Below are 19,988 nucleotides of genomic sequence, written 5' to 3'. Positions count from 1 at the left end.
CAACACTCCGAAACGTCACGGGCTCCCTGTAGGAGGAGGCCTCTGCAGGTGCATGGAAAGCGGGGCCGAGGCCGTGGGCCCAGCTGCGGGAGATGGTGGGAGGGCTGTTCCTCTCGCCCCCACGCGCGTCCCCCGCCTTCCTGGAGGGTGGCCAGTTAGGGCAGTTCCGGGACTAGAGCCAGAGGGTCTCCCCCGCCTTTCCTCCCGCGGCCCCCGCGGGAGGGCCTGCCGCATTGGCTCCAGGCGTCTGGGCGGGCTGCTCGCCCCCTCTGCTCGTCTCTTTCTGCACAGTGTGGCGTCTCAGTGGCCGTCATGTGTGGGGCGCCAGGCATGGCTGCTCCCGCCCCCGCAGGTGTGAGCGCTCCCCGCCCCCAGGCCTGTGACCGCCACCCGTGACCCCTGGGCCTCGTCCTCAGCCTCCGTGGACTTCCCCTCCGAGCCCGGCGGGCGGGCGGGCGGGCGGGCGAGGCTGACCTACTCCTTCCCTTACGCACTTTGGACTTGGCTCTGGGTTAGAAGGGACTTTCTCTGCTTCCCCCTTCCCTGGGCAGGGAGGCCCAGGTGGCGACACCCAGCTGCCCTTCTCGCCCCCCCACCGCGTCCCCGCCCCAGTCGTCGCACCCCCGGGGGCTGCGTTTGGACCGCACTGGTGCTCGACCCACGCTGCCGGGGTCCTCCAGGCCCGTGGGGTTTACCTCTGCGCCTGCCTGGAGCGCTCTGGCCCCGCGGGGCGCCCTCTGTGCACGGGTCTGGGAGCGAGGCTCTCACCCGCTGGTGGCCGCGTGGGTGTCCTGGTCCTGTGTCCTGTGTGTGCCTGGACGTCCCAGCAGAAGAGAGGCGGTGGGCAGGGGTGGGGGGCTGCTTCCCCGAGGGCCGCTGAGCTGCAGAGAGCTGGGGGCGTGCCTGTGGCCGCAGCCGTGCCTGTGGCCGCAGCCGTCCCTGTGTGCGCCTGCGTTCTCCCGGGGCTCCCCACGCCTAACAGTGGGGGGGCTGCTGGGTGTGTCTGTGTGCACACGTGTGGTTATTCTGGGAGAGGCCCTGACACTCCCCCCGTCCCGCTTCTCACAGAGGCCCCTTGTCCTCACAGGGGTCTGCTCTCTTGGCTCTGCCGTAAAGGGGCCTTTGTCCCCCGCCCAGGGGCCCCGAGCCCTGCTGCGGTGGAGCCCAGGGCTTCCCCAGCCCTGGCCGACTGCGTGTCCCGGGGCCTGTGCCCGGTGCAGGGCGGGTCCCCAGGGGGTGCCGGTGGAGGTGGGTGTGGGCGACAAAGGCTGGGGCCCCAGGCCCTGCCTCCAGACCCCTGCGGACCCTCTGCTTGTGGCAGAGATGGGCGCCCACCTTCCCATTGTGGCCCTGCCCTGGCCACCCCCATCAGCGGGCCTCCCTGGCCCACCTGCTCCCAACTTCCCCTGCCTGGCCCTTCAGGGCCTCCAGCTCACTGGCTGGGAGCTCCACGAGGGCCGGGCCTGGCGCTTCTTGTCCCTGGGTGCCGGCCGCCCGGGCCTTCGGGGGCCCCCAGCCCCGCCCTGTCCTGTGCAGAGTCGTGGCACCACGTGTGCCTTTTCCTGGGAAGGGAGCCCCCGTCTTTCAGCGGAGTCCTACGGTGCTGCAACCCCAAAAAGGTAAAGCCCTGCTGCCCGGGCCCACCTCTGATTCCTTCTCTGATTTCCGGGGTCTGTGCTGGCCCCTGCAGCAGTGCCTCCTGGAGGGTGTGATGGGCAGCTTGGGCTGCGAGGGCCAAGCCAGAGGCAGGGACACTGCACGGACGGCAGAGCCAGGTCCTCGGCCAGAGAGCGAGCCCAGATGCTCTCACCGAGAGGCGCGTGGCAGGGGGCAGCTGGCTTCCCAGGGAGCGTGGAAGGATCCCCCAGGCCGGCCTTGGACTGCCCAGAGGGACACACAGAAGTCGAGGAGAGGCCCTTTCTGGCAGGGGGAGCAGCAGGTGCAGAAACGGGGCCTTGGACGTGAGGCACGTGCCCACAGGCAGCTGGAGGTGGGCTTGGGAGCCCGGCGTGCCAGCCCGAGGTCTGGGCCTCCTCCAGGGCCGAGGCAGCCCGGGGTCCTTGCTGTGGGGAGAAGGGACGCGGCGGGACGAGGGCTGCTGACGGTGGCTGAGACGGGAGGTGCTGCTGGGGAAGGACAGGGGCGAGGAAGAGCAGAGCTCTGGGGGCAGAGGCGTGTGGGGTGAGGCCGAGGCTGAGCGGAGCCCTGGGGGGGGGGGGTGCAGTGCCAGTCCTGAGAGGAGCAGGTGGGGGGCTTTAGGGAAATGGGCTGTAGCCTGAGGCCAGAGCCTCTGGGTCTCCCCCTGATGGGTCCTGGTAGAGCGGCCTGGGGAGGATCTTGCCGTACCCTCCCCCACTGCTTCTTCCAGCCCCCTGTTCCTCCTCCTGAGCCCAGTTCCTGGGTGGCGATGCCCCGTGGCCTCCTCACGTGGCTCCCTCTAGAAAGGCGCCCGGACTGCCAGCCTCCGGCCCAGCGACCACCCTCCTGCCTGCCCCGCCCGGCAGTTTCTGCCTCACCCCCATGCCCTTTCGAAGCTCTGCCGGGGCCAGCCCTGCTCCCTCCTGTTCGCGCTGCCTCTCGCTCCCCTTCACTCGCACTGCCCGGTCTCATCCTTCAAGGTCAGTGTGGTCCAGACTGACCATGAACTCCCCGAGGCAGGGTCCGCAGCCCGAGGAGCGCCTAGACCAGCTCTGCCCCTCTGTTTGCCACCTGCCTCCCGGTCTGGACTGGCAGAGGTGTCCCCTCCATGCGGTGGGCAGGGACCAGCCCTGACGCCGGGCAGCTGTGTGCGGGAGGGGGCTGCAGGCTCCTGGTGACCCACTTCCCGCCGTGTTCTCGTTGCCTTTGGGTGTTTATCTGTGCTGCTCCTGGAACATCTCTGCCTCCCCCTCTCCTTTGTCTCTCCACGTGGTGCACTGGAAAGGACCCGGACCAGTGCTACATCAGGCAGGCCTAGATCAAATTCTTCTTCTACCACTTACTGGCTGTGTGACTTGGGGCAAGTCACTTAGCCTCTCTGAACTTCAGTGTCTTCATCAGTAAAAAGCCGCCTGGGCCTGTGTAGGGATAAAGTGAGCTCCTGCAAGGTCAGGGCCTGGCATGGTTCATTGTCAGCCTCAGAAAAGGAGGGCCTTTCTTATAAGTGGGGTGCTGAGATTCACACCAGGCCCTTTGACTCTGAGTCCAGTGCTCTCTGCTTCCCAGGGCTGCCGTCCACTGTGGGACACAGCAGAATAGAGGCTGGTTGCCCACATGCAGCTGGGAAAGGCCTGGCTGGCCTCAGCTGGCTCCAGAAACTGGTCTGGAGGAGTGCCGTGTAGGGGTCCCGTCCCTGCCGCCCCCCACTCCCCCGGGACCTGCAGAGCGGCCTGAGGCTGGAGCTCGGCCGTTGGCCTGGTCCTGTTTGCGTGGGGGCTGTAAAGCGCTGGCACACCTTGCCTTGGTGCCCTTCCTTGCCCCCTGGCCTTCCTCCCACCGCTTAGCCCCTCTGCGAGGTAGGTGGGCAGCACTGCCCTGTGGTACAGAGGGGGAGCCTGGGGTCCAAGAGGCCCAGGCCCGCTGTCCAGGTCGTACACTGATGGAAGAGGGGCTCTGCCCACGGTGTTTTCACCGCCCTCCCAGCGTCTGCGTGGTACTCGGGGGCGGGGGCGGTGGTGGAACCTGGCTGGGGCCCGTGCCCTGGCTTTAGTCCTGGGAAGTTAGGTTTGGGTGATGTGGCCCTAGGGTTACTGCCGGGGAGCCCCGGGGCAGCCGTGCTGACCACGGACCCCTCCTCACGGCGCTGTGGCCTGGCTGTGCAGGTTTGGGGCCGGGACCCGAGCCTGCTGTGGTTGTGGTTTTCCTTCCAGTGGCTTCTAAGTGTGAACGGCAGCTGTTCCCACTGTGACCTTAGAGGGCGGCCCAGGCCCGGCGGGAGGCCGGGCCCCTGCTCGGCCGCACAGTCCTGGAGCTCCTACCCTGCCTAGCGCAGACCCCGTGTGCAGCTCCTCCTGCTGGCCAGGCCGCAGGGGGCACGGGGAGCTGGCCGCCAGGTGTTGGATGCAGTGGGGGGGATGTAAGCACCCTTTGTCACCCACGAGGGGCGAGGGGTGGGTGCCTCGAGCCAGAAGGAGTGGTAAGACCACCCCTCTCCAGGGCCTACCGGGTCGTCATCATGACAACCCTGCACCAAGGGAGGGGCCAGTTCGCATCTGGAAACTGAGGGAGACAGGCCCAGAGAGGCCAGGTGACCTGCCCTGAGTACCACAGCTGAGTGTTGGCCATGAGGCCGCACCCTGGCCCTCGTTTGGCCTCTTTCCCCTCGAGCCCAGGGTCCCTGCGGCGCACCTGCTCCTCCTGTCCCTGCCTCCTGCCCTCTGAAGCTTCATCCTCAGAGGGCCAGCCCCCGACTTTCACGCTCACCCTGATAGGAAGCACGAGGCTGGGCTGGGCCTGGGCCTGTGGGCACAGGCAAGGGGCAGGTGTGTGTCGGTCGGACCCTCTGCCGATGCTTCTGGACCCCCAGGGAGTGCTCACCCGGGCGCTCGAGGCCTGGGAAGCCCCAGCGAGGCAGTGGGCAGCAGGGGCTTGCTCACCCAGGCTCAGTACACGCCCACTGCCCGCTCAGGCCTTGCTCTCCACTACCGGTGGGCACACACCTGTCTGCAGCTGTGCGCAGTCACACTATCCTCACCGACACACAGTCAGCCTGCTCCAGGGAGGAGCCAGAGCTGCCCAGCTCCCACGCTCACTGCCCACCGGCCGCTCTCAGGCTGCAGGTCCTGCGGTCCGGCCTCGAGCCCCCACACCCGCTCTCGCCCCCAGGGCACAGGAGCCAGGCGTGGGCAGGGGACGTGGCGGGGGCTGCCCACCCGCTCCCTCCCATCGCCAGTCAGGCCCTCCGAGCTGGGCCACAGCCTGAGGCCAGTGTCCTTGAGCTCATCTGGGCTTGGTGCCCTCGGCAGGCCCAGCCCCTCTCTGGCCGCCTTACAGGGGAGCAGGGGAGCCCCGGGGCCGGGTGCCCGTTGTGTGTGCCTACATGCATGTGTGGGGGGGTGTCAGAGAGTGCCCTGTGTGTGGAGGGAGCGCACACAGGCGTGCACGATGGCACGAGCACCTGGACGGGAGCGTTCCCGGTTGAGGCTGATATCCGTGCAGGTGTGAGTGTGCACACGCGTGCTTGCGTGTGAGTGTCCTTCACAGATGGCAGCCAGGGTAGACCCCCAGGTCACCTCCCATAGCGGTCCTCGACTTGGGGAATGCCGAGGAATGGGCGCCGCAGGCCAGTCTGCGCGGCTGACAGAGCACATAGTGTTACGGTCGACGTGAAAATAGTTTTATGTTTGGGGAAAAAATTTAGTTTGGTAGTGCAAGTGCCCGTCCAGGCAGACAAGAGATGCTTGGCCCCGAGGGGCTCAGAGGGTCGGGCACACAGATGAGGCGGGGCCTCTGCCTGGCCTGGCTTCACACGCAGTGGGCTCTAAATTAGCTGAACCCCGGCTTTCGGCTCTGGCTTAGCCGAAGGGTGACAGTGTTCCTGTCTGAAAAGTGAGGGTGATCGTCTTGGCCCTTGGTTTGTCTGCCTGGGTGGTTATGAGCAAAAAAAGGGCTTGGGAAAACCAGAAGGGCTCTCGGAGTCCTGCCCACCGTGGCTGGCCACGACTGGCGTGCAGTGCCACCACCAACTGGGCCTGTAGGTGCCCAGCAGCTGGTCCAAGAGGGGCACTGAGTGACTCTCCAAAATTATGACTCTGGGGTAGATGGGCAGGGGTGCCCAACAAAGGGGACAGTCACCCCAGAGCCCAGCCACTGCCCAGTGGGCCCAGGGCCACCGCGCCATCTGGTCGTACCAGGGAAGCCGCAGATGCAGACCGACGTCGCACTTCTCAATTTTTAACACCTGCAACTAATACCAGTGCATTTTAAATGCCACGTGGGCCAAACCCTGCATACAAGCCCTAGGGGGACCCATGAGTGGCCCGGCGCCTCCCGGACTGTGCCCGCCGACACTGCCCCAGCTGCCCGGCCCACCCGCCCTGTGTCCGCAGGCCCCGCCATGGCGCCGTTCCTGCGCATCGCCTTCAACTCGTACGAGCTGGGCTCCCTGCAGGCCGAGGACGAGGAGAGCCAGCCCTTCTGCGCCGTGAAGATGAAGGAGGCGCTCAGCACAGGTAGGGCTGGAGGCGGGCCCCGGGGTGGGGACAGCCGTGGGGCTGGGGATCGGGGCCCAGCAGGGGCACCCCAGACCTCGGAGGGGTCCTCCTCCTCACCCGTGTCTCCCTGCCCAGACAGCTGCAGGCCGGCAAGGCCGCAGGACCCCACCTGTCTAAGCCGAGACCTCCCCAGGGCGGCTCCCCCACCCTTGCTTCTTTCACCCCCACATTTCTGCGTGTCCATCTGTGCCAGGCTCTCTGCTGGGTGCTGGGGATACGATTGTGCTCCGGGACCAGCCCCCACTGAGGGGTCAGCCCTGGGCAGGGGTCCTGGTGGGGGTTGCCCCACCTACTCCCTTCCCTCTGCTCTGGCTGCTGTCCTCTGAGGACTGACCTGGTCATGGGGCTCATAGGCAGGTGGCAGAGGTGACATTTCCTCAGGCAGTGAGTCCCAGGATGGGATACCCAGAGGAGATACCCATCTGAGCTGGAATCAGGGTGGGCTTCCTGGAGGAGGCAGGCATCTCATACCATTCCCTCTTGCCTCAGTCCTCACCTGGCGAACCTCTGCTCATGCCTCAGTTCTCGGCTGAGCCGCCCCTTCCTCCAGGAAGCCTTCCCAGATCTCCAGGCTGGCCAGGCCACCTGATGGTGGGCGGGTCTGGAAACTTAGGCCTTGCTCTCCTCAGTCTCATGGTTCATACCTGTCTCCCGCCAGGCCGGGGCTTGGGGGGCTGGACCCGGGGTCTTTTTTTCCTCCTGCCGTTGGTGCTCGCCTCCGGTACTGTGGCTGGCAGGCACGTTGGAAGCTCTCAGCACATGCTCCCCGAGCGAACATGTGCATGAAGGTGAAGTCTAGGTGGGCCTGGAGGACGAGGACCCTGGGAAGAGAGAACCGTGGGAGCGAAGGGCCGCGGGGGGCTGGCAGGGCGCCCAAGAGGGGCTGCGGGAGCGCCACGCGCTGCAGCGGGTCGCGGCCGAGATGCGGCTGGCGACGTCGGCAGAGCCCGGTGCCGGCGGCCGAGGAGCGGGAGCTCGGTTCCCTGGACGCCGGGGAGCCACAGGCGGCCCTCGGGGTGGGGGGGCGGCCCCGGGGTCCCGGGGAGGGAGAGAGGGCCCCGCCCAGCTCGCCGCCCGCCCCGCTGCAGAGCGCGGCAAGACGCTGGTACAGAAGAAGCCCACCATGTACCCCGAGTGGAAGTCCACCTTCGACGCCCACATCTACGAGGGCCGCGTCATCCAGATCGTGCTGATGCGCGCGGCCGAGGAGCCGGTGTCCGAGGTGACGGTGGGCGTGTCGGTGCTGGCCGAGCGCTGCAAGAAGAACAACGGCAAGGCCGAGTTCTGGGTGAGGGGCCGGGGGCCAGGGGCCGGGGGCCGGGCGCGGCGTGCGGGTGCGGAGGGCAGCTCCACGGCCGGTGGGGCCCGGGTTCAGATCCCGCTGTGTGCTTTCCCGGCTCCTCAGCCTCTCAGAGCCGCTGTTTCTGCACCTGTTGAAGGGAGCTCTGAGACTTGGGGTCGGTGGATCCCGGGAAGCGGGTAACTGGACGTAAAGGGCGCGGACCAGGGGCTGAGGAGGGCCAGCTGCGTTACTGCGCTGGCTTCCTTCCCTTTCAGTTTTTTCAAGAAAGGATATGCACGTAGTAAAACCTTCCAAACTGTGTAGGAGGGGGTTTCCCTGCCCCAGCACCTCCTCAGAGGCACCTGCTGTCCTTAGTTCTTTGTGGAATTGTCACTGATATTCCAGGCCTAGGCAGGCATTTGGAAGCACAATTATGATCTTAACAGCAAGAAGGTGGGAGAAGGGGAAGGCGGTCCTCTCCACCTGCAGCGAAACCAGGACTCTGCACACGCATGCATCTGGTGGCCGTGTGCCCCGGGACTCTGCACCCACACACCTGTGTGGCCGTGTGCCCCGGGACTCTGCACCCACACACCTGCGTGGCCGTGTGCCCCGGGACTCTGCACACACACACGCTTGCGTGGCCATGTGCCCTGGGACGCTGCACCCACACACCTGCGTGGCTTTGTGCCCCGGGACTCTGCATGCACACACCTGCATGGCTGTGTGCTCCGGGATTCTGTACACACCTGCGTGGCCATATGCTCTGGGATTCTGCACGCACACGCCTGCATGGCCATGTGCTCTGGGACTCTGCACACACACACTCCTGCGTGGCCGTGTGCTCCGGGATTCCGCACACGCCTGCGTGGCCATGTGCTCCGGGACTCTGCACGCACACACCTGCGTGGCCATGTGCTCCGGGACTCTACACGCACACACCTGCGTGGCCATGTGCTCCGGGACTCTGCACGCACACACCTGCGTGGCCATGTGCTCCGGGACTCTGCACGCACACACCTGCGTGGCCATGTGCTCCGGGACTGTGCAGCACACACCTGCGTGGCCATGTGCTCCGGGATTCTGCACGCACACACCTGCGTGGCCATGTGCTCCGGGACTGTGCAGCACACACCTGCGTGGCCATGTGCTCCGGGATTCTGCACGCACACACCTGCGTGGCCATATGCTCCGGGACTCTGCACGCACACACCTGCGTGGCCATGTGCTCCGGGATTCTGCACACACACTCCTGCGTGGCCATGTGCTCCGGGCAGCCACAGGAGGCCAGTGCTGGCAGAGCAGCCTCCTGCCGCCTGCGGTTCTGCGTGGCTCCACGTATGTTGAGCAGAGGGGCCTCAACAGCTGCAGGTCCTGTAACCCTTCAGTGGCTCTGGTCAGACTCCAGCAAAGGGTGGAGGGGCTGGGACGGGAGACGCTGGCGGAAGGCCACAGCCAGGCAGGCAGGGACTCAGAGGAGCTGCCACCCGTGCTCTCTCCATGCCCCCGAGGGAGAAGGGCTGGGGTCCTGGGGCTGGTGGGGAATAGAGGCTAAGGTGCATACTTCAGGACCATCCCGGCTGTGTGAAGAGGCTGGAAATGCAGGGGTGGGGGGCGGCAATCAAGGTGGGCTTCGTGGAAAAGGCTAGTTTTGAAAAATACAGAGAGCCAGCAAGGGTTGTGTTAGAGTGTGGGTCTGTGTGTCTCTGCGTGGGTCGGCGGGGGACAAGCTGCCTCCGTCCTTGGGCCCTTGAGGGGGCAGCGGGGCTGGGGGTGGGGGGTTTCCCTTCCCGCTCTTCCCGGGTCTTGGGGCCAGGCTGGGTGTGGGCTGCTGGATTCTTTCACTTCCCCAAATGTAATAATACCCCTGGCTGGGGGCGGGGCTCAGGGGTGGGGCCTGCCCGCAAGGGGCAGACAGCTGTCTGCCTGGGCTGCTGGGGCTCGTTCGGCCTCCCGGGCCAGCCATGGGGGCGGGGATGCTGGCCCGCACTGACCTCGTTGTCCCCCTGCTTGGCCCCCGCAGCTGGACCTGCAGCCCGAGGCCAAGGTGCTGATGTCGGTGCAGTATTTCCTGGAAGACATAGGTAAGAACCTCCCCACCTGGGCCGCAGGCTGCCAGCTTCTGAGGCCAAGGCCAGGGCCAGGCTGTAGGGGAATAGCCCCCATCCGTGGCGCGTCCAGGGCCGTCCCGGGAGACGACTTCAGGGGCGCGGCCCCTCTGGGGGCCTGGGGCTGACCGCACTGCGCCGTGGCCCCCAGATTGCAAGCAGTCTCTGCGTGGTGACGACGAGGCCATGTTCCCTACGATAAACCGCCGCGGAGCCATCAAGCAGGCCAAGATCCACTACATCAAGAATCACGAGTTCATCGCCACCTTCTTCGGGCAGCCCACCTTCTGTTCTGTGTGCAAGGAGTTTGTCTGGTGAGCTGGCCGCAGCCACTGCAGGCGGTCGTGGGGGGCATGGAGGGCCCCGCCATCCGGGCTCTCCCTCGCTCACCCTGCCTTGGGGATTTGCCTTTCAGGGGTCTCAACAAGCAAGGTTACAAGTGCAGACGTAAGTGCCTCCACAGACATTGGTGCCCACGTGCACGTGCCCCCCGGTGCCCGTGTGCGTTCACGGGAATACCTGTGGCCGTGGGTTGGGCCGTCGTGTCTGGACAAGGGACCCTGTGTAGCTGAGCCTCTGTCCCCGAGATTTCCCCCGTTAGATGCGTGTGCGTCTGGGTGTCAGTGGATGTACCCGGCGAGGGCCGGAGCTGGCCTCTCCTGTCACGAGAGCCGGTTCTGCATATCTTCCTGTATTAGCCAAAGGGGTGCTGATGCAAAATACCAGAAATCGGTTGTTTTTTATAAAGGGTATTTATTTGAGGTAGTTGCTTACAGATACCAGGCCATAAAGCATAAGTTACTTCCCCCACCAAAGTCTGTTTTCCCATGTTGGAGCAAGATGGCTGTTGACGTCTGCGAGGGCTCAGGCTTCCTGGGTTCCTCCCTTCCTCAGGCTTCTCTCTGGGCTCAGGGTTCCTCTCTTCCTGGGGCTGGCTTCTGTTTCCTCTGTGAGCTTATTTCCTGGGGCTCCAGCTTCAGCATAAAACTCTCAACATCAAAACCCCTCAACTCTGTCCTTTGCCGTGGCTTTTATCCATGAGTCCCCACTGTGACGTGGTCCAGTCAAAGCCCTAATCATAACTTAATCGTGCCCAGGTACAGACCAGATTACAAACTTAATCCAGTATCTATTTTTGGAATTCATAACCATATCAAACTGCTACACTTCCCACCTCTGCCCTCAGTGCCATCACCTTGGAGGTCTGAAATCGGCTGTGCTGGGAGTGTTTACACCACAGAAACCGACCAGGACTGCAAGGCAGGGTGTCCCCCCAGAGCACTGGTTATTACTCACTAGCACAGCCCTGATTGCACACATGGTCCCGTATAGATGGTGTGTCTCCGGGTACACATGTGCAAGGCCACCTTTCCCCCCAACGGTGTGCGCTCAAGGCAGTGTGGGGAAATGGTAACGAGCACGAGCTCTGGATCCACACTGCCTGCCTTTGAACCCCGGCTCCACCACTTCCCAGCCAGGAGGCCCTACCCTGGGCTCTGGGGAGACGGGAGTCCCTGTGGAGATCACACGAGATGCAAGATGTCAAGTCTTGTCACAAGGGCCCGGCGCGTGCCGAGCGCTCCGCGGTCACAGGCTGCTGCGTTGTTACACGCGCTGGCGTCTCTGAGCTGGGCTGTGTGTGTGCACGTGTGTGAGAGCTTAGGAGCCGGTTGCTGTCCAGGGGACGTAGAAGAGGGGAAGGGACAACCGCCCGGCTCCTCGCTGCCGCCCGCCCCTCCCCGCCCACCCGGAGGCCAGCTCTCCCCAGCCCCTGGGACCCTCCAGATGGGCCCGTCCTCCTGGCCCCCTCCTCTCCAGGGCCCCCGCGTGGGTTGGTGGGAGGAGAGAAAGTTCAAGCTCCGGGTCCGAGGCCTCTGGGAGGGCGAGAGTGTGGGCGGTCAAGGAGAACAGCGGCTTTGTGTGGAGGGCTGGACGGGGCCAGCGGGCGCCGGCTCACAGGCTCTGCCCCCTCTTTGCGCCCTCCCCCCCGTCCGCCGGGGCTGCGCCACCTCAAGAATGCAACGCTGCCATCCACAAGAAATGCATTGACAAGATTATCGGCCGGTGCACCGGCACAGCGGCCGACAGCCGGGACACCATGGTGAGGCCTGGCCCAGGACAGGGCCCTGGCACTGGGGCTTGGCCGGGCGGGAGGAAGCGGGTCTCCCCTGGCCCCTTCCCTGTGGGCTCCCCCCCCCCACCTCCCATCTTTCCTTGCCCTTCCTTGCCCCCTTGCCTTGGCTCCAGGGGTCTCTGGACTTGCCAGGCCCCAGTGGAGCTCCCTTGGGCTACACTGGGGGTCGAGGAAAGGCTGGCGCTGGCACGTGACGCTAGACCTGTGCCCTCCCCCCACCCCAGTTCCAGAAAGAGCGCTTCAAAATCGACATGCCGCACCGATTCAAGGTCTACAACTACATGAGCCCCACTTTCTGCGACCACTGCGGCAGCCTGCTCTGGGGGCTGGTGAAGCAGGGCCTGAAGTGTGAAGGTACACGACCCCCAGGCTCCCAGGGCGTGGAGGGGGGGTGCTGCCGGCAGCGCCCGGCGCCCCCGACCGCCAGCTGACGAACCCTGCCCTTGCGCCGTCCTGCGGGCGAGGCCTCCGTGCTGTCCCTTAGCCGCTGTGTCCCCACTGGACAGGTGGCCTCAGCCCTCGGAGCCTGTCTCCTCAAACGTCAACGGGGGCAGAGGACGGCCCAGAGAGGCCCCGTGAGGGGCACGGGGGCAGGAAGAGCGTAACGGGGGCCTGGCGCACGTAGGCTGGGCCAACGCCGGTGCCCGCTCTCACCACCCGCCCCCCACTTCATTTTGCTCCTGTCGTGTAGATGAGATGCGGAAGAGCCCTTGGGGTGCAGCGTTCTGCCCGGTTGTCCCAGATATTCTCGGGAGGGGGTGGGATCAGGTCCCATTTCTTCCCCCTTTCGGTTTCTTTAAATAATGAACTACTTGAGGAGCACACGATGCATTTTTCCCCCTAAAGATGAGCTTCACGTTCCTTTGTTCCTAAATACGGGCAGGCGGCCTGGCAGACCCCCTTGAACCCTCCTTTCTCCTGCTCTCTCCTCCGCCCTCCCCGCCCTGCGGGGGCCTGACGGCTGTCCCCGCACCCCCCAGACTGCGGCATGAACGTGCATCACAAGTGCCAGAAGAAAGTGGCCAACCTCTGCGGCATCAACCAGAAGCTCCTGGCCGAGGCGCTGACCCAGGTCAGCCAGGTAGGTGCCGCGGGGCCCCGGCTCCAGGGCAGGGGTGGGGGCTGCCCAGGACCCCGCCTCGAGAAGCTCTCCATGCAAGGACTAGGCAGCAGGCGGGTGAGCTTGTTGGGAGAAGATGGTCGGTCAGGCAGTTCTCTACTTGAGGGTGAATCTGGGGGCCTCGGGCTTGGTTGCCAGGACAGTCTGAACTAAGGCAGTGTGTGTGTGTGTGTTTTGTCCGTGTGTGTTTGGGTGTGGGTGGGGCTGGAGGGGTGCTGCCAGAGCTTAAGGCAAAATTCTAAAATCAATCAAAAATGAAGGGAACATCAATCTGTCAAGGAAGTCCTTGGGGGACTTTGCTTTCCAAAACTTGAGTTTGTAATCGATGCTCCCCAGACCACCGAGGCTCCCCGGGTGGCTGGAAGTGTGTGTATTTGTGTGTGTGTGTGTGCACGCAGCGTCTGGGAGCCCCGGGCTCTGACCCTGCTGTCCCGCACCGGTAATTGAGAGTGGAGTTGGGGTTGGGGGTCCTCCCGGGTGGGCTGGGGGTTCTGGGTGACCACCTGCCACTCCTTTCCCAGAGATCATCCCGCAGTTCTGACCTGGGGACTTCAGAGCCTGTTGGGATCTACCAGACCTTTGAGAAGAAACCAGGTGTTTCTGGGGATGACACTCTAGGTGAAGTTCTCCCATTAAAGCCCCCGCTCCCTGGTGGAGCCTCCCTCCCTCTGCCAAGTGAGCCCGTTCCTCTCAAGAGCCTCGTGCCCCAGCCTCCCCATAGGCCCCCCGAGAGGGGTGTCCTCCAGGCAGGCCCGAGGCTGAACCACCCTGTCTCGGCAGACACCGGGACCTACGGCAAGATCTGGGAGGGCAGCTCTGTGTGCAGGATCCAGAACTTCACCTTCCACAAGGTCCTGGGCAAAGGCAGCTTCGGGAAGGTGAGGGGCCAGCAGCCGGGGCTCCGGAGTCAGGGACCCCCGCGCCCGCCCGCTCCTGGCTTCTCCTGCTCAGCGGCCCTGCCCACCGCCAGGTGCTGCTGGCCGAGCTGAAGGGCAAAGGGCAGTTCTTCGCCATCAAGGCCCTCAAGAAGGACGTGGTTCTGATCGATGATGACGTGGAGTGCACCATGGTGGAGAAGCGGGTGCTGGCGCTCGCCTGGGACAATCCCTTCCTCACGCACCTCTACTGCACCTTCCAAACCAAGGTGCCCGCCCCCCCCACCACTGTCCCCCGGGGCTGCCTCTCCCTGTCCCCACCCCCGGCGGGGTCTGCTCCAGTGCCCCCTGGGCCAGGGAGCCTCCTGCCTGCCCCCCACCCACTCCTGTGCCTCTGCCCCCCGCCCGCCCCCACCCCAGGACCACCTGTTCTTCGTGATGGAGTTCCTCAATGGGGGAGACCTGATGTACCACATCCAGGACAAGGGCCGCTTCGAGCTCTATCGCGCCACGTGAGTGAGGGCCCCGTGGGGCAGGGACGTGGGGCTCAGAGCCTGCCTGGCTGCCCTCTCCTCTTCTGGGGGGTGGGGCGGGGGACTTGGGGGCAGCCTGGGCCGTCCCCACCATGCAGGAAGCCACAGGTAGTGATTGCACTTTGGCCAGACATGCCGAGCCCTGTCCCTTCCTTGGCCTCAGCTGGCACAGCCTCCCGGACGGTGCCCTGCACCTGCAGGACACTGGCGTGTGGCCCCCAGCCTGGCGCGGTGATGTGCCTCTCCCACAGTGTGTGTGTGCGCAGGTACCCGTGCATATCTATATAAACATAGAGGAGAAAATGGTCCCTTTTGCAGTTTTTCCTCCATAATTATCTGGATGCCTCGGCTGCTAGCCTCTGTTGCCTGACACGCATGTGCTCAGGTGTTCCGTGGCATCTGTCAGCCTGTCCCGCCCCTTGTGTTGGGGCGAGGGCACAGGGAGGAGCAGGGGCCCGGCGGCAGAAATCCCAGAACACTTTCTCTCTCGCCCAGGTTTTACGCATCTGAGATTATCTGTGGACTGCAGTTTTTACACAGCAAAGGGATCATTTACAGGTACCGGGTTAGGGGCATGTCGGGAGGAGAGGTTTCAGCCCCAGCGTGTCCCCCGAATGCTCTGAGTAGGGTTCAGCCCAGCTCGGGTGTTCACCAAGCCTCCCACTGCGGTAGTGGGACTCCCCGAGGCTCAACAGCTGAGGCCGGCACAGCTCCAGGGCTGGGAAGCCCCTGCGGGTACTCAGCTCGGAGGCCCCTGCGGTACTCAGAGCTGGGCAGGTACCCTTCCTTGGAGCGGTCATGTTTCTTGAAGCCCCATGGGAATGATCTAAACACCCACCAATAGCCACTGGTTCCATAAATGATTTTTCAGTAAGTTACGGTCCCATCCTGCATGGAACGCTGTGCGCCCATCCAAGGGGCCGACGTGGCACTCAGCATCCTGATGTGGGATGATGCCAAGATGCGCTGTCAAATGACAAACCTATGGGGAGCAGGGTGTATCGGATGTTAGGGTTCAGGTTTCAAAAGGTAGGGAGTGGGAAGCGGATGTGGCTCAAGTGATTGAGCTCCTGCCTACCGCATGGGAGGTTCGGCTCCCAGTGCCTCCTGAAACAATGAGGGGGTGGGGAGTGATAAATAAATAAAGCCTTAAATGGTAGAGAGTGAGATGTACATTGTAATTTGCTCATATGTGCCTCGAATTGCTTTTGGGGTACGTGGGTGCTTGGGATTGAGATTAGAGGAAGATGGAAACACTGCATGCCCTTCCCTAGTATACATGTTTTACCATATGGGTATGTTATGTACTCAAGTGACACATTACGTAAAAATAGACATGGTCCCTGCCCTTGTGGACACTTGAGCCCAGGGCCACTTCTGCCACTGGCTGGCTGGGTGGCCCTGGACCAGTGACATGTGCTCTCTGAGCCTCGTTAGCACACAATGGGCAATTTGCAGGAAGCACCTGTTCGCAGCCCCTTTCTCCTCCTGCTTGCTCTTCCTTGCACCCTCGGGGAGACTCTTAGACTAAAGGGCTGGGGATGGGACCAGGGGTGCCATGTGGGTAGGGAGGCACCCTGGAGACTCCTTTCCTGTCTTCTCCCCTCAGGGACCTCAAACTGGACAATGTGATGCTGGACCAGCAGGGCCACATAAAGATTGCCGACTTCGGGATGTGTAAGGAGAACATATTCGGGGAGAATAAGGCCAGCACCTTCTGTGGGACCCCTGACTACATCGCCCCCGAGGTGAGCCTAGCATTCTCCTGGTGCTCAGCCAGGTGGGACAGGGGAGGCTTCCCCAGGGCAGTGGTGTCCAAGCCGGGACCCTCTGGGCTGCGGCCCTGTTGCTCCCGCTGACCCACCGCTCCCATCCCAGATCCTGAAGGGCCTGAAGTACACGTTCTCCGTGGACTGGTGGTCCTTCGGGGTCCTTCTCTATGAGATGCTCATCGGCCAGTCCCCATTCCATGGTGACGATGAGGACGAGCTCTTCGAGTCCATCCGGGTGGACACGCCCCACTACCCCCGCTGGATCACCAAGGAGTCCAAGGACATCCTGGAGAAGGTGGGGCCCTGGGCCGGGGAGGAGGCAGCTTCCTATCTCCAGAATGGAGTTGCGGGTGTTGCTTCCTGGCCGTGTCCCCAGCAGCTGCCGTCTGAGCACCACACCGCGTCGGCCCAGCAGGGTGGTGAGGGGCTTGGGGTCAGGAGGCCGGCGGACCTGCCCATGGCTAGCTGGGGGCTGTGGGCAGCTCATTGAACCTTGCTGAGTCTTGGGCTCTTTGGCTGCAAAATGGGGATTATGAGAGAACCTGCCTCCCAGAGTTATTGGGAAGAGCAAGTAAACAAAGGAAGTTCGGTTCTGGGCCAGGCAGATAGTAAATGCTTGGTAAAACGGGCAAAACTTGGTAAAAACTTGTGCGCTTTTATGCGCAAGTGCTGCCAGCAGGGAGGCCCGGCCTGTGGTCTCCAGGGGCCTAGGAGCGCAGCAGGCCGCAGAGGTCTCCCTCAGCTCCCGAGGTGGACGGTGGCTTCACTGCGCCGGGCCGGAGCCTGCCGGCGTGTGCCGAAGCTCCTCGGTGCTAACCGGGGCCTCTGCTGGGCTGCAGCTGTTTCAGAGGGAGCCCACCAGGAGGCTGGGAATGACCGGGAACATCAGAGCCCACCCCTTCTTCAAGACCATCAACTGGACGCTGCTGGAGAAGCGGCAGGTGGAACCACCCTTCAAGCCCAAAGTGGTACGTGGGCCTGTCGGGCAGGGGCGGCACTGCTTCTGGGTGGGGTTCTGCTCCTCGGCCCCGTCTCTCGCCAGGGTCCCTCCCTTCTTCCCGCAAACCTTCCCTGCTCTCCTCTGGCGCATTGAGTCACAGCCTCTGCCCTTGTCTTCTCACTCCGCCTCCACTCGGTTAGTCCTTTGGCTAATACTGGCCGTTCTGCAGATCCGGCCGCCGCGCTGTGTGCAGGGGTGCAGGGACAGTGCTTTGAGAATCAGAGTTAAGGCTGCGTTCCCTCCCTCTGTCCACCCCTCCTCTGTCCATCCATCCATCTAATCCATTTCCCAATAAATGCCGAGTGTCCGTTGGATGGGGGGCACTGTTCTGGGCTGCCCGGTGAAGTGGGAGACCCAAAGCTGGGGGCGCCCTCGGCTGGATGGAGAGATGGGACGCTTGTGTGAGGAGGACCGTCTGCGCTACAAGAGGCACTGAGGGGTGTCGCAGGGCCCGTGATGGGTTGCCATTGGGGTCTTTCTGCAAGTGCCCAGGATGCAGGGGACAGGGTGGGGTCTGGGAGGTCCCCTCGGAAGAAGTGGGATGTGAGTGGGGCTGGCGATCAGGACGAGGAGAGCTGGGAGGCACCTGGGAGGAGGCGGCGAGGCGTGCAAAGGCCCAGAATCCAGGGAGGCCCGAGGAGCCAGCGGGAGAGCAGCGAGGTGGAGGCCAGAGCTGGAGCCCCTCGAGCACCTAAGAAGCTGCCCGCCTCCCCCTCACCCAGGGTCTCAGTCTCCCTCCCTTTCTCCCCTTGGCTTCCCCTCCCCCGCCAGGGCACGGCTTTCAGCCTGCCGAGCACCTTTTCCTGCACCACGGGGGGCTCCTGGGCTGGGCACGCAGCTGACTGCACGTGCGAAACAGGCAGCATGGCTGTAGGAAATCACACAACCCACTTTCTGTCTCTCACTTTGGAGAGGGAAAGGGAAAAAATTATTTGTCTACACTCAGAAAAACAGGGCAGGTGTGATCAGCAGCAGCAGCTGAGAGTGGGGAGTGGTGGGGCCTGCGGCGAGCTGTTCAATGGGGGCTCTTGGCACCAAGAGCGGACATGTGAGGAAGAGGCCGATTTCCAAAAGGAGCAAAAAATCTGGGTTTTCCTGTTAAATTCCCTTCAAACCCCGTGCAAGCCAAAATGAATGTACCTGCCAACGGAGTGTGGCCTGGGGGCCACCAGTTTGAAACCTCCCTCTCTTTGCAGCTCAGTAGAGGATCAGCAAACTTTTCCTGTAACTGGCCTGATAGTAAATATTTTAGGTTTTGCAGGCCAGATGGTCTCAGAGTAATCATCAATGATACGTGGGTGAATGGTCATGGTTGTGTGCTAATAAAACTTTATTTATGGACACTGAAATTTGAATTTCATTCCATTTTCTCGTCACGAGTTATTATTTTTTCCAACCCTTTAAAAATATGAAAACCTTTCTGAGCTTCTGGGCCTCACAAAAACGGGCGGGGTTTGGCCCGGGACAGGTGTCCCGGCGCTTGCTCACCCAGGCCGGCCCGGCGTCCCTGCTCGCTCTCCTTGGCCTCTTGGGGGAACAGCCGGCCCTTCCCTCTTGGGGCTCCTCCCAGGCAGCTGGGCGAGGCCCCCCGTTCTGTCCTTGATGAGGGTGGGTCTGGTGTGGCCCAGCCAACCAGGGGCTCTGGCCTTGGGGACCGGCCTCTGTGTCCCGGCCCCGCTCACCCACCCCTGCCTCTGTCCACAGAAGTCGCCCGGGGACTATGCCAACTTCGACCAGGAGTTCCTGAACGAGAAGCCGCGCCTGTCCTACAGCGACAAGACCCTCATCGATTCCATGGACCAGACAGCCTTCGCCGGCTTCTCCTTTGTGGACCCCAAGTTCCAGCACCTCCTGGGAAAGTGAGGTGCCCCGCCATGCCTGCCGCCCTGCCCCAGCCAGGGAGCCTGGAGCAGCCCGCGCCGGCCCCCCCCCCCCCCCCGGCCCAGGCAGGGGCCAGCCCGGCCCCGCCACCCCGTCCACGCCCGCCCCCTCCTCCACGATCCGCAACCGCGTGATTGTTGTGATTTCTGCTGCTGTCCCTGTCCCGTCCCCCCGGAGGGGCCGCCGCCCCTGCCTGGCTGGGCTTTTATGGTACTTCCTCTGTGAACTGTTGTGAATTTGCTTTTCCTCTGCCCTCAGAGGGAAATTGTAAATCCTGTGTTTCATTACTTGAATGTAGTTATCTATTGAAAATATATATTATATATATATACGTATATATATATAATAGGCTGTATATATTGCTCAGTAGAGAAAAAGACACGTTGTGGGGGGGGGGGACTGGTGATGTGTGGATCTTTTTTTAAAAAAATATATCTATGACCAGAAAAAAAAAAAAAGGCGCACAAGCTGTTTGAGCCACCAGGTTCTTTTATTTGTCTGTCTGAATAAACAAGGAATGGTACCGGCCTGGCTGGGGATGCGTTTGTCCCAGGCAGCGAGTGGCAGCTGCTCACTTCATCCGGCTTGGCCCGGCAGGTGCTAAGTGAGCTGGAGGCTGTAGACACAGACCCCTGGGCCTTCATGCAAATGTGCTTGTATTTATGGGTTTCCTCTGGGCCTCCGGCTCTGGGCCTCAGGCCTCAGGCTCTTCTGGGTGGCAGCAGGGAGCCCCGGATGTCTGCAGGGGAGAAGGTGCAGCCCATCAGCCGTTCCCAGGAGAGCGAGCTCCCAGGAGAGCGAGCGCAGCAGCTACCAGGGCAGAGGCGGGAGGCCTGGTTAGGACAGGCCCCGGCCGGGAGGCTGCTCTAGAGCCAGGAGGAGGCCAGGCAGGAGGGGGGACCCCTGCCCAGGCTCTGGCAGGCCTGGGTTCAGAGCCCGCCATAGCCGAAGGTCGTGGCCATGTCCCTCTGCCATTTGAAGCCTCAGTCTCCTCCTGTAAAGTGGGGACAGGGCAAGGAGAGGATCGAGGTCACTACACCTCCCTGCTATTATCCCCTTTTTGCCCCCAGAGGGCTTTGCACCCAAGTTCTA

General features: G+C 63.2%; 1 protein-coding gene across 4 annotated transcripts in view; it reads left to right on the top strand.

The window, feature by feature from the left end:
* The window catches only part of PRKCD (protein kinase C delta), a 31,366-nt gene extending 11,947 nt beyond the window's left edge, over nt 1-19,419 (top strand). For 2 of the 4 annotated variants that reach the window (XM_023590516.3, XM_058292618.2), the window contains exons 3-18: nt 6,027-6,149; nt 7,280-7,479; nt 9,497-9,557; nt 9,733-9,895; nt 9,997-10,028; nt 11,597-11,682; nt 11,940-12,069; nt 12,696-12,796; nt 13,357-13,713; nt 13,806-13,979; nt 14,131-14,222; nt 14,739-14,801; nt 15,853-15,991; nt 16,122-16,310; nt 16,855-16,983; nt 18,720-19,419. In XM_023590516.3, coding sequence (XP_023446284.1) covers nt 6,035-6,149; nt 7,280-7,479; nt 9,497-9,557; nt 9,733-9,895; nt 9,997-10,028; nt 11,597-11,682; nt 11,940-12,069; nt 12,696-12,796; nt 13,357-13,713; nt 13,806-13,979; nt 14,131-14,222; nt 14,739-14,801; nt 15,853-15,991; nt 16,122-16,310; nt 16,855-16,983; nt 18,720-18,878 — 2,190 coding nt within the window. In that variant the 5' untranslated portion in view covers nt 6,027-6,034 and the 3' untranslated portion in view covers nt 18,879-19,419. The remainder of the gene's footprint in view (nt 1-6,026; nt 6,150-7,279; nt 7,480-9,496; nt 9,558-9,732; nt 9,896-9,996; nt 10,029-11,596; nt 11,683-11,939; nt 12,070-12,695; nt 12,797-13,356; nt 13,714-13,805; nt 13,980-14,130; nt 14,223-14,738; nt 14,802-15,852; nt 15,992-16,121; nt 16,311-16,854; nt 16,984-18,719) is intronic. The other 2 variants (XM_058292620.2, XM_058292619.2) reach the window with 2 other exon arrangements.
* The last annotated feature ends 569 nt before the right edge of the window (nt 19,420-19,988 follow it).

The sequence above is a fragment of the Dasypus novemcinctus genome, unplaced genomic scaffold (genome assembly GCF_030445035.2).
Source record: "Dasypus novemcinctus isolate mDasNov1 unplaced genomic scaffold, mDasNov1.1.hap2 scaffold_157, whole genome shotgun sequence".
NCBI lineage: Eukaryota > Metazoa > Chordata > Mammalia > Cingulata > Dasypodidae > Dasypus > Dasypus novemcinctus.
Note: the sequence above shows the minus strand (reverse complement) of the source record. Positions and strands in the feature narration are given on the sequence as shown.